General features: G+C 44.5%; 1 protein-coding gene across 1 annotated transcript; it reads right to left on the bottom strand.

The window, feature by feature from the left end:
• Positions 1 to 5,272: 5,272 nt before the first annotated feature.
• LOC143326868 (potassium voltage-gated channel subfamily A member 3) lies at positions 5,273 to 11,493 on the bottom strand. Its single transcript, XM_076740880.1, has 3 exons — positions 8,369 to 11,493; positions 6,352 to 6,426; positions 5,273 to 6,204 (listed from the first exon to the last, which is right to left on the bottom strand). The coding sequence occupies exon 1, from the start codon at positions 11,258 to 11,260 to the stop codon at positions 9,665 to 9,667; it is 1,596 nt and encodes a 531-aa protein (XP_076596995.1). The 5' UTR covers positions 11,261 to 11,493; the 3' UTR covers positions 5,273 to 6,204; positions 6,352 to 6,426; positions 8,369 to 9,664.
• Positions 11,494 to 13,156: the final 1,663 nt, after the last annotated feature.

Raw genomic sequence — 13,156 nt, 5'->3', positions numbered from 1 at the left:
CTCATCGTTGGTGAATGTAAATGAAGAGGGTCCAGCTCTAAATGGAGGGCAGCTAAGAGCCCAGCTGCCAATATCGAATGCTGGGTGTCAGCAGTGTAATGATTCATCGTCCACCACCGCATTCACAGCAATCATCTATAGCAGTTTTACTAGCGAGACGGGCACTTAGAGTATGGGATATGGGATTAGCTTTGTTGTGAGTGGGGGAGGAGTGAGTCCTCTGTTGACTATGTTTTATTTCATTCTTACAATGATTTTACATTTACAATTTTGCATACACTGGCAACGTTACTTTTCATATTACAATTCAAGCTTTACCTTAACCTCAACCATCTGGTTTTCGGTGGTTAATCTAAGCCTTACTGTAAACCTAACATAAATTTAAGTTACAGCTAAACCATATTCTAATATCTGCAATCTGATACATTGAGGAGAAATGACCAGGGAGCATTGTAATTAGTCAAAATTAACATATGCATATGCACATAATTTGCAAAAGATACTGGGGATGATGTTGAGCTCATTTCCTTAATTCCCTACACCATCTATCTACAGGAGGGGTTGTCAAACTGGGAGGCACGCCTCCCCGGGGGGGGAAGCAGGGGGTCAAGTGAGCCAAGGATGTGCATGCTGGTATTCTGAACACAACGAGAAATTAGTTGTTATCGTTTTTGCCAGCGATTTGGCGGGTTTACCAATGCCTTCAGCAGCTGGAGCAGCAGGCTGTGAAACACAACTCATGGAAGCAATTAAAGATATTTTTTGACCTTTAGCTCTCGACTGTCAAAACTAAAAGTAAGGTAGAGGTAAAAATCAGTACTCAGAGTCATACCTCAGTCAAATCTGAACAGATGTGATACACATATTTTTCGATTCGGTGTGACTTACACTTTCAGATCACACCTGATATCCATCCAGTAAATAAAATCATAGAAAAAAAAGCACAACTGGGGGCACAGTTGTCTTGATTTTGTCTGAGGGGAGCCCCACAGTGTCTGACTTTGAAAACCCCTGATCTATAGTATACTGTATTAATAGTTTTGTATTACTGGCACACAGTTGACTTTAGAAGGCCATTAACCCTCCAGCCACTTCAAATCTTGCTTTCTGTCTCCAGTTTCCTCTCACCTTCAGGTTGTGCCAAGTCTCAGGATGGAACCATTGATTCTGTTTTGTGTTCAGCCAGGCAGACCAGATGGAACCTCACAGAGAAACTTAAGAATGTTTTCCTCCTAATGACTCCACACGACTGCCATAAACCATGCCCGAGCACTTCTTTAATTTAACTTGGCCTTTGTTAAATGTGACTCTCTGTGCCTGCTGACGCACTGTGGTGGCAAGGCAGTGGCCTAGGAGGGAGCCCCAAAATGTCTAGACAGACATGTAAGAGTTTTGTTTGAACTGTGGATGAGAAAACTGATTTTTATTTTTGTAGATGGAATAATAACAGACAGGAATGTGCAGTGAGTGCCCAGAACTCCATAATTCCTTTGAGGTATACTGTGAGATGATCAGCGTATTTGTGAATCCGTGTGTGAGTCAGCAGACATGCACACCTAAAATCTCCACCCTTTTCTATGCAGCAGAACATGTGGGAATGAGAGAGGGAGGTGGAGAGTGAGTAAGAAACAGAGTGAAGGAGAGAGGAGGGTGTTGATCCAACTTATGACAGCAGACTGCAGGGGAGGAGCTTTGTCCTGGGTGACCTCAGCTGGTGCTGCAGCAGGTGATCACTCACTTACAAGCTACATCACATTCACACACACACACGCACACGCATGTAATGAGCTACTGTATTTGCATGTGCATGCACACACACACACACGTGCACACACTGAAGAACACATTTACACAAAGTCATACTGACATGAACTATGGACTACATAACTATGAGACGAGAAACTTTAATGGAGAATGGACAAGCTAAATCAAGTACATGCGTAGAAATGCACAGACAGGACACGCACATAATGATGCTAATGATAATACATGCTCTACTACACAACTTTGCTGCTTTGTCTCTGGTGTGCCAGTATTCCTGAGTTACTGAATGACAGCTCCACCTGCCACTTAACCTTTCATTTCTCTGTGAACCATGAAATCGCTCTTCCATTACTAATTGATTATGGCATGTGGGCCTCAAAATAGCACTTCTCAACGGGCACCTGCTAGGAACTTAATTACCACTAAAGCTTATTTTGACCCTTCATCCCTCTTTTTTCCTCATTTTCTCCCCTCACGCCTCTGTCTCTCCCTGCATGTCTCCCTCGGGGGTCTCTCTATATTTAGACACTGACCTTGGAAGTTCTCTACCTGCCTGTTGAGAGCAGCCAGGCTGATGATGATCACTGCTTTGATGATGAGATATGTCCTTACCTTCAGAGTAGAGTACTCTACTCTATTGATTCTGTATGTGGTTTCACTTTCTGTTGTTTTTCGGCCCTTTGAAAAACAAGGAAAAATCAATGACCTTACTCTGGAGGTGCGGCTGTAGCTTAGAGAGGAAACTTTGGAGTATATTAATGATATCTATACTGCATGACTAGGTATGCACTGCTGAACATGTATGCTAAAGCAGAGATCTCCTTTGCAATGAGGCTTGGCAGTGTGACATTTAATTTGCAGTGATGCCAAGGAAATCTCCTCCAGCAAATGGGAGGAAAGAGAGGTCGAAGAGGGAGACTAACATAGTCAACAGGACGTAGAGGTGTGTAGAAAATGAAACTGAAGAGGACGGATGGAACAACAGAGGTGGACAGGGGAGCAGATAAAGGTCACAGTGACAGAATGATGAGTCATCCAGTGGAGCACAACTCTCTTTCTCTGTATTTCACACTATCACCCTCTTCACCATCTCTGTTTGTTTTAGCAGCAGTAACTGAGATGACTGGCAGCAGATCAGCCCTTCCAACAGCCAGAGAGAAAAAAAAAATTAATGTGTGTTAACATCTGGGTTTGAATGTTTTTGTTTGTGTGCCTGCCATGTGTTGACCAGCGTGTATGTGTACGACTGAGATTGTTTTGTTTTGTGTGTTTTGTACGTAGAACATATGTCTCCTGTGCTTGAGGCTAAAAACTGGAAACGATCAGCCAATCAGCATCCAGAAATAATCAGATTTTTTTGCGGAAGCTCTAGCAACAGCATCATCCTCCTTAGCAACAATCCTTCCCAGCTGCTGGTGATGTGGCTCTGCTCGTAAACATGGAAAAATCACATGCTTGAATTGTTACACAGATAGAAAAGGTTGCAGGTGATCTTATTTTATGTTGTTTTAGGTATGTTGGGAAAATATGTAATGATTACTATGCTTTTTTTTTAAAGGTCTTTGGAGAACAACAGATTTTTAGAATGTTTTAATGCAGCTGTTTTTAGCAGAAAACCTCTAAAAGCCCACTGTATAGTACTTTGTCTGGAGTTGGTAGAGACCAAAAGCAGAGCTACTGCAGAGTGAATATTGGACTCATTCACCAGGTGATCAGAAAGGTGACACTATAGGGATTATAATGTTGCTTTGTATCTGCTGGATGTGTGAATACACAATTAGTTGCTACCACCACATCAACTTAAAAGGTGAAGATGTGTCATTGTTGTGTTCACAACTTATTTTTCGTTGCCACCAAGTGGCTAAAAAAGGAGACAAATCTGTTATTGTGCACAAAATCTGATTTTGGCTCGTGACTGGGTTGTGTTGGCATTGTCTTAACTCCACTTTGACCTGCTGTGGAGTACCTGCATGGTGAGACCCAATCTGCCTGTGGCACAATGCACTGATCCTCTGCCAGAGACAGTCAGGCACACACGCATATAGACTGACCCAAAAGGCACACAACATAACATACTGCCAACCCCTTCCCTTTCTCAGCAGCCTTGTACATATAAATGCTGCAACAGTTGATATTAATACAGACAGCTTAAGTGCTGACATCTTCCATGCACCTGTAGACGGCTGAGTCTGCTCTATAGGTCCATTCTCCATATCCTCCAACAACCCTCCCTTGTTGCTATGGAGATTTCTTGCTGTATCGCCAAGGCCGGCGGTGAGCTTTGATGACGTCATAGGTGTTTTTGTGGTCTCAGTTGGATCTTTCACTAACATGTTCGGTAACAAAGACAGAGAAAGAGAAAGAAAATGAAAAGAGCCAGAAAGAGAAGTCACTTGAGGGGGTTTTGCTGTAATGATAAACATTTAGTCTAGAACTGATGCTACATTTCCAATATGCCTTAGACAAAGGCAGTTTGACACTTGTGGACACGCAAAAGCCTAGGGAGATGGCAGAGTTATTAGAAAGCTGGTGGGCTCACTGGAGCAATAAAGCACACTGGCTCATACACAGGATGACAGTGTGATGGCTGCAAACCTCTGGTAGAATGTTAATATTTACCTCCTCGGCTCAGGCGTGATATGAAGTTTTCCACTGGCCTCACACACAGTTGAGTTCTCTCTAAGGGCCAATCAGGCAGTTCAGAGATTAGCCAAATCTGTGGCAGCTTGAGATAATGTTCTCTTAAGACTGGGAATCACTATCTCTTGTCCCAAGCCAAACATAAATCCCTAGTGCTTCTCTCAGACAAATATTTTATTTTATTATGCTTCTGTTTCATTGTGTTTCAAAGAGATGCAGTGTGTTCTCATAAAGGACTGGCCCAGTCACCCTGTTACTGAGAGATTTCTGTCTGTTCAGCACAACTACAGAGGAGACTTCTGTCGTACGAGTGTCTTTTTCTGTACCCAGGGCTGCGAGCCAAACACAGTTGATCGCTTCTAAAAGACTATCACTGTGTGAGGCTCTGCATGGCAATTTTTATTGATATTAATGCTTCCATTAACTTCAGAAATTACCACTATATTGAACGATTAAACAATGAAAAATATGGCACCATTTTTTTATCGTGTGCAGAATCACATTTTTATACTGTAAAAGTATTATATTGACTTGATTTAGTGCCTAAGTAGAAAGTATTGGATGGTTTTGCTCTGCCTTTATTTCACCTTTATCATGTAATAAAATTGAATGGGTTACTCCACATCTGTCATAGCATGAGAGAAGTGGATTAACTGCACAGAAACATCTACAAAAGAGAAAGTTATTTTGTTATGTAATGTCTCTACTCATATTTGCCGTAACAGAAATATGCTGTATGCACACAGTAGATAATAGGATCAGTAATTGAACCTAGATATTCTGCCAGACATAAATGAGTACCATTATGTCAGTAATTGAGTCAAAGCAGGCTGCAGCCCCTCTCGAATAAAGACAGCACAACTCATAATCTCTTTATATGGGTCATGTTTAAGACAGCACATAATAACACAGAACAAATACTGGTATACACAGCCATCCCCTGACAATAATCTGCCCTTCCCAAAAAACACACCAGTGCACTCTGGGATACAAGAGAGCCATTCACAGGCATGTGTATACGTGTGTGCGTGTTTGCGTGTCTGTGTTTGTGTGTACGTGCATGCCTTTGTATTGTTCTCCATGTCAAGGGAATAGCTGCAACCAGCACACATACATATGTGTGTGTTTCACATAATAGCAATACAGAGCACACAGAGCTAAGAAAGGCATATGGCTAACAGTCTTTGATTCGTATCACAGTTTCATATCAGCAAATCACGATTGGCCTCGGTTTCTGCCACTTTTGACTTGAAGCAAAAGCTGTTTGTCAGTTATTGTCCGTAATAAATATCACTCGCCAGAAATATGAGTACAGAATGTAGAAATCCGTGTAAAGTCCAGGAATGGCATGTGCTTTGCAAAGTTGCTGGCTGTTTCCTGAATCTGTCCTTTTGAATTTGACATAGAAAGCGATGCGGAGAAACGTCAGAGTCCATAGCACAGTTCCAGCTGAATTCTGTCACTGCCTGAATCACTTTGAATCTTGTGATGGTTCCACTCACAATGTGTTTACTCCAGAAAAGAAGCAGTCATAAAACCGCTGCTACAAAACTGTAAGTGGAATAAGTTATACATCTGTTTTTTTTTATTTCATTCTTGTGATTGCATTTCGCTGCATTTTGGATTGAGTGGTGATCCACCGGAGGGGGAGATCTGCTAGGCACCGCTTGTTAGAAGTCCACGTTGGAGGACACAAGTCAGGAGGAGGGTAGGAAAGAAAAATTGATCCAGTGGGAGTTCTGTCTCAACTCTTAGCTTTGGCCCATCGAGCCCAACAGGAAGACCAGAGTCATTGCACTCCTAAAAGGAAAAAAAGGTCACTGCAGGTTATGGGGTAATCTACACAGCTGTAAAATGAGACAGCCTTTCTAGGAAATTATGTGTGGATGTTAATTGAAGTTCACCCATGCCATATTTTACTGTCCTAATCAAATACAGTCTATTTACCTAAATGGGAGGCAGTCTAATTGGGATCATCAGGGGTTCCAGGAGGTCTGTGCAAAGAAATGGAACAACTTTCACCTGAGAGAGAGAGAGGAGGAGGAGGAGGAGGAGGAAAAGAAAAATTGTTAGAGCCACACAGTGTAGCCAGACCCATCACACAGCTTGGTGGTCTTATTAACAACGCAAGGCTGCTCCTCTTCTCCCTGCTGTCTCATTAGCACTCATGCAAAAATCAAACTGTAAACACTGTTAGTTCAGGAGGAGAGAAAAGGAGAGGAGAGGAGCCGGTAACTCTTGGATACGCCTGTCATGTGACACAAAGGGCAAAATTTCCTTGGAACCTTCCCCACTGACAGCCACATTCCGATTTGGGTTAAGTAGATGTGCATCTTAATAGCCCACTTACTGCAATTTAGCCTGTATAACAGCATCAACTGAATGTCTACACTGTTGTAAAATTCAAGAAAGAGGGGCAGAGGTAAGGAGAGGTAATTAGAGTCTGTGACAGAAACAACTTGAGTGAACTGCGCACTGCTGCACCGTAGAAGAACTGAAAAGACGAGCGTGCGTTGTACAAAACTGTATTATGTCTGTGTTTTTGTCTCTAACAATCCATCCCACCTGTGCCCATGAGAGCAGCTTCCAGACTGACCAATCTAGTTAGATGATAAACTGCCGTCTCCTCCTCCACCATATATCCCACTTACTGATCAATAGAACGGTGTTTCCCTTAACAGGAGCTTTTATGTGAGCTGAGAAATGAGCCGGCCATTTAACTGATGACTAACATGGAGGTTTTCACTGACAAATATATGAAGTCAAGGTCAGGGGTCAGAATGGAAAGCAACAATCAATGAAGAGGATGTTCTGTGGGACCTCCCATTTTGCCTTTACGCTCAGCCAGTTAATGAGACTGCCCTGTTATCACTCAACCATGACTGAAGAGGTACACATATAATTAGTGTACAACATGTGCACACATAACCACACTAAATACATTCAGAACAGGGTTTGCTTGATAGAGTCCCCATCCTGCCTTTTTAAGATTTCATAGTAATCACAGTCAGGGAGGACGCTGAACATAAACCTATAGGAAAATCTGTTGGGATAGCAGTGCAACAGGACAAGAATATGGTACAGCAAATGCAAGGCAGAAGCCAAAAAGATTTTCAACAGGCCTCACAATCCAAATTCACAAACTGAGTCAGTCTGCAATGTTGACTGTCGTCAACATCCAAATGATAATTTACTGTTTTAGCAAATGAATACTCAATAAACCGCCTACAGAAGAAAGCAATCTCCATTCATCAAGCACTTGATAAGAAACAATACAGATTTTATTCAGCAATACCACTGTCAGACCTGCAGCTCTCTATCTGCTCTTACTTTCTTTTATCTCAGGTTATCTGACCTCTGACCTCTTTCATATCACTGGCAAACAAAGAGCGAGGACACAAGGCAGGTACGAACCACCTGGTCTGCTAGTATGAGATGATGGCCACCAGGAGGCAGCTCTGAGACGAGCTGGGTGGGTGCGTGCTGTTGGTGCCCTTATTCTTTCCATGGACAAAGTCAGCTGAAGGTTAAAGACAGCCTTGGGAACACTGCAGGAGCATCGCGCCCATTACACGAAATATGAAAGCCCACACACTGAGGCTGATGGATGTCTGAACATGCACATACCTGCAACTGGTGGGACATTGCTACACTGTTAAGCATCAATAAAAAACAATATCAAAAAAACAAAACATTGACCGTTCACTTACGGTATGTTGTGTTTTAAACTATAAAACCAATGCAAGAATTACAAGGTGCTGTTTTGAGCTGCACCTGTGAGTGAGGATGTAATTTCAACAGGGTACAATTCTCTTCAGATTTCTAGATTAGACCGACCTCCTCGAACTGAGAAGTCAATAAGTCACTTATGTAAATCTGCAAACGGTAAACACACTGGTCCCGTGGCTAAAGATAAAAGGATAATTCACAAGGAGAAAGAGGCATGACAGTGCTCAGAACTCACCAGTTTTATCAGTGGGAGAACAGCAGCCTCTGCTGAGCACCCGCGGTAGCGCACTCCAGACAGCCAGACACAACGTGCTCCCAGTCCATTCATAATTCCTCACGCGCTCCCTCTCCTTTCGCCTCCTCCCTCCTATCACCTCTTTGAGTCGTGCCTGGTTCATTTTCAGTTCATGGTGGCAATTTGTAAACAGACCTTCTGAGTCGAATTTGTTTTGGTGTCACTGTTAGAGTCACTGAGTGAGCTTGTTGATTGGCGGTAGTGGCGCTGGGCACGTTCGGGCTTGAACTTTACGCACGCAAATCGTGGCGTCAAAACAGTCTTCTTAAAGACTGAAGACGAGCTTTTCGATGAGAATCTTCGATATAGCTTCCAAGCCATCTGGGAGGTTACTGTGGAAACTAGGATGCCATGGCAACGGTGACCGGGGTTACCGAGGAAACGACCGTCACCATGGAGACTGCATCACAGCGGGCTATATTTGAGGCATCCAAAGAGAAGCACGCGCCATCTTTGATCGCTGCGTGTGTGCGTGAAAGAGCACTATGTTTTCCTCCCTCATGTGTGTCTTACACCGCTAATGAGACACTGGCTGGCCCCCGTGTTTATAAGGTGCCGTTTACGCATTAAATAGCCTGCCAGGACAGTTCATGTCTAAGGGACTATTGTTTTAAAGACAGGAGCATTTGGACTAGACTTTAACGCACAATAAAGGCATAGCACAGAACGGTCTAATTGAATAATATAGAACTGTGTTTTTCAGACATCACATGTGTTTTTACACACACACACACACACACACACACACACACACACACACACATATTTAAATTATTCTGAATATTATACATAGGCTATGACTGACGAATCACGACTCGTAACGCATGTTAATACAATGTGAGTGTCCTTCGAGTAGCATACATTTGTACTCATCTTTCACATTTATAAAGCTCTATTACTACCTGTTGTGCTAATATATTGGCTATTGCACAATGCACAACAGGTCAATTCCCTCACTCAGAGAAGAATAGTAGGCCTAAGACGTTAAGGAGCTCATTCTCTCCAAGCGCGAATGGAACCATACAGAATTATGAATTCAGATCACTGAAATGAAAAGTCCTGAATCTTTGAATGGAGCACAAAACAGCGTCTCTGAACATACAGGTTTTGCTCTTTCTCCCTCTCTTTCTTCATCTGATCTACCGCTGCTTCCACACGCTGGTGCGTAACGACAGAGCCATCTGTGTGTTGACACACCACCTCCTCCTGTGTTCAGGGCCATGACTCTTAAATTGGCTACACGTCGGTGAAAATCTTTTTGTTTATATTCACACAATTCTGCGAGTTGTTCTGCGTAGTGGTGGGGAAGTTGGGCTGCTGTTTGAAGGCGCTGTTGATCCCGTGCTCCTCTATCACCATATACTCGCTCTTGCTGAGTGAGGAAGAGGAGCGAGTCTTCCTCAGCTCCTCTGTGTCTGCCAGGGGCTGACAGCTCCCCACGTGCAGGTACTGTGCCTGCTCCTCGCCCTCCGTCTCTCTGTGGTAGAAGTAGTTGAAATTGGAGACAATGACGGGTACAGGCAGAGCAATGGTCAGCACACCGGCGATGGCGCACAGAGACCCCACAATCTTTCCCCCGATTGTCACGGGGTGCATATCCCCATAGCCCACGGTGGTCATGGTCACTACAGCCCACCAGAATGCGTCCGGGATGCTGTTAAAACCCGAATCCGGATCGTCTGCCTCTGCAAAGTAGACAGCACTGGAGAAAAGGATGACTCCGATGAACAAGAAGAAGATAAGCAGGCCCAGCTCACGCATACTGGCCTTCAGAGTCTGTCCTAAAATCTGAAGCCCCTTCGAGTGACGTGAGAGTTTGAAGATGCGAAACACCCGGACAAGCCTTATTACGCGCAGAATGGCTAATGACATGGCCTGCTGTCCATTTCCCTGTCTCTCTGCCAGCTCTGTGCCCAGGGTGATGAAATAGGGAATGATGGCCACAATGTCAATAATGTTCATGATGTTCTTGGAGAACGTGGCTTTGCTCGGACATGCAAAGAAGCGCACCAGCAGCTCGAAGGAGAACCAGATGATACACAAGGTCTCCACCACAAAGAACGGGTCTGAGAAGGGGCTGATTAAATATGGGAGTGTGCCATTTATCAAAGGGGTAATGGTGATCGGATCCCTGTTGTCGTCCCTGAACTCCGGCAGTGTCTCTAAGCAGAAGATGACAATGGAAATGAGAATGACCAGGACAGACACTATCGCTATGCCCCGTGCGGGACCCGAGCTCTCGGGGTACTCAAAGAGCAGCCACACCTGTCTTTGAAATTCATTCTCCGGCAACGGCCGCTCCTCCTCCTTTATGAATCCCTCATCCTCCCTGAACTTCTCCATAGCCTCCTCACCCAGTTCATAGAACCGGATCTCCTCAGAAAAAATGTCAATGGGCACATTAACGGGTCTTCTGATGCGCCCGCCAGACTGGTAGTAATAGAGAATGGCATCAAAGCTGGGTCGGTTCCGATCGAAAAAGTACTCGTTCCTAAGAGGATCAAAATACCTCATCCTCTTCTTGGGGTCCCCCAACAGCGTCTCTGGAAACTGGGACAGAGTCTTGAGCTGTGTCTCGAACCGTAACCCTGAGATGTTGATGACGACCCTCTCGCAGCATTCGTGGTCCGGTTCATATCGGTCCAGAGAGTGGTGCCCCGGCAGAGCCGCAGACTCTTCTAGCATGTTGTCACACGCCACAACCGTCATCACGTCGGCCTCTGTCTCGGTGTATCCGTGGTTCACCAGATTGTCGCCCCGGGTTTTAGTTGCGCTCGGCGGGGGTGATTGAAGGAGGCTGAGGTGGTCGTCCATGCGCGGTTGAAGACGCATACAGGGGCCGCCGCCTCGCCCCCTCTGCGAACCCCGGTCAACCACAGCCGCCGCCACAGCCTCGTCTCCTCCACCGTCTCTCTCACTTTCTTCCTTCACTTTCACTCTCTACTGTTGCTCTTCCCGCCCACGGGGGGAGATATGGGTTTATAAACAGCCTTCCACCCGCCCACGGCGCGCAAGCGCCGGGTACCTTTCCCTGCCCTCCGCCAATCGCAGGACGCACCGATATACACAAGAAGCAACAGACGGGCGTCATTCAACACCATCGTCTGGGCGTGCCCGCCTCTCTCTGCCCCTCTCTCTCCGCCTTGTAGACACGCGCTCAGGCACACACACACACACACACACACACTTACTAGACAAGTCAAATCAGTCTTCTTTTTAAAGAAGGTCATTGCCCACAGACAGGACATTTTCAAATAGGCTACTCAGAAATGTATCAGAGCCTTTGTTTCCAGAACAGTCTTAAAAGATGCACCAGTATTTCACGCTACCTGTAATATGTTTTCTTCAGCCACTACATCATCAATAGAACATTGAAACGTTAGTTTCTCAATTACGCACAAAGAAATGATGTTTGGAATGACTGCAATCCCGTCTGAAAGCTGAAGCACAAGAGACGTCTGCGTGCCAAAGCGGCGATGGTTACAGTGAAGAGGAGCGAAAAGGGAGGGCGGGGATTGGGAAGGACAGAGGAGAGGTCGAACAGGTCGATGCGAGAGAAAGAAATGGTTGTTCAAGGAACAGAAATTTGAAAAGGAATATCAAATATGTGGTTCACCCCATACATACATATTAGTGAAACACTAAAGATCTTGACATCAAAGGGCACACACAATCGTTCCACATGCACACGAGCCACATATAATATTTAAGGGCTAATTTGGTGAATGTCAAAAGGGCAACCGGAGCACACAGCATGGCAGGTCATGTATAATATAATAATATCATCAGAGAGAGAGAGAGAGAGAGAGAGAGAGAGAGAGAGAGAGAGAGAGAGAGAGAGAGAGTAATACATGCCTTTCCCACCTCAACCTGACCAGTTTTCAGTTTTTACTCACAGATTATCAGATCCCCTGAACTCACCAGTAGTGTTTAGCCTCTTCTGCAATTATGTGTTGAATGTTATGATATCCAGGCCTAAAAGGGACCAATTCTAGCAACATTAGACAGAGAGTGATGTAACTCATCAGAAGCAGATATCGCGTGATAAACTGACTGAAAAATATTTCCACAGTTATCATTTATTTCTCCAGCTGTCTCCTCTTATCCTAATTTCCCTGTCCAGTGACATTAGCTGCAGGGATTTTCTATAGGGACGCCCCTGGGGGCTGCTGTCCGAGGTGCTGAAATGAAAAACCAGTGAGAGTTACTTGAGACTGAAAGCTTTATTTTTCTATTTACGAAAAATGTATCTGTGGCAGAACGCTCCTGCAGGCAGAAACAATATCATTGATTAAGTCAACCTGAGTGGGAGGAGACGAAACTCTGCAGGAACCACACTGGAGCTTGGTGCAAAAGACGAGAGGGGTCAGAGAAGCCTGGCACAACCACTAGCTGTAGCTTCCTAGCCAAGCTGATCACAAATGCATGTAGTTTTGAATTTATTGGGAAAAAAAATCATTGTTGTTTCCATTTTTGAGTGCTTTGTTTTGCTAAGTTTGCCTCTATCGCTATATAGTACTAAAAAGCTGTGTGTTACTGGCTCCACTTATTAAGATTTAACTCAATTATTGATTTATGTTCAGGTGCCTTTACTGTCCAGGCCAACCAAGAACAGCACCGGTCAGCGGTTCAAGTCCAGCTGCAGACCTTTGTGGCATTTCCTTAAAAGAGGATGAAATAATTCATGCAGACAAACGTATTGCTATACACATGCAGCCTGCTCCTTTA

The sequence above is a fragment of the Chaetodon auriga genome, chromosome 10 (genome assembly GCF_051107435.1).
Source record: "Chaetodon auriga isolate fChaAug3 chromosome 10, fChaAug3.hap1, whole genome shotgun sequence".
NCBI lineage: Eukaryota > Metazoa > Chordata > Actinopteri > Chaetodontiformes > Chaetodontidae > Chaetodon > Chaetodon auriga.
This window is presented reverse-complemented; position numbering and strand designations above follow the sequence as displayed.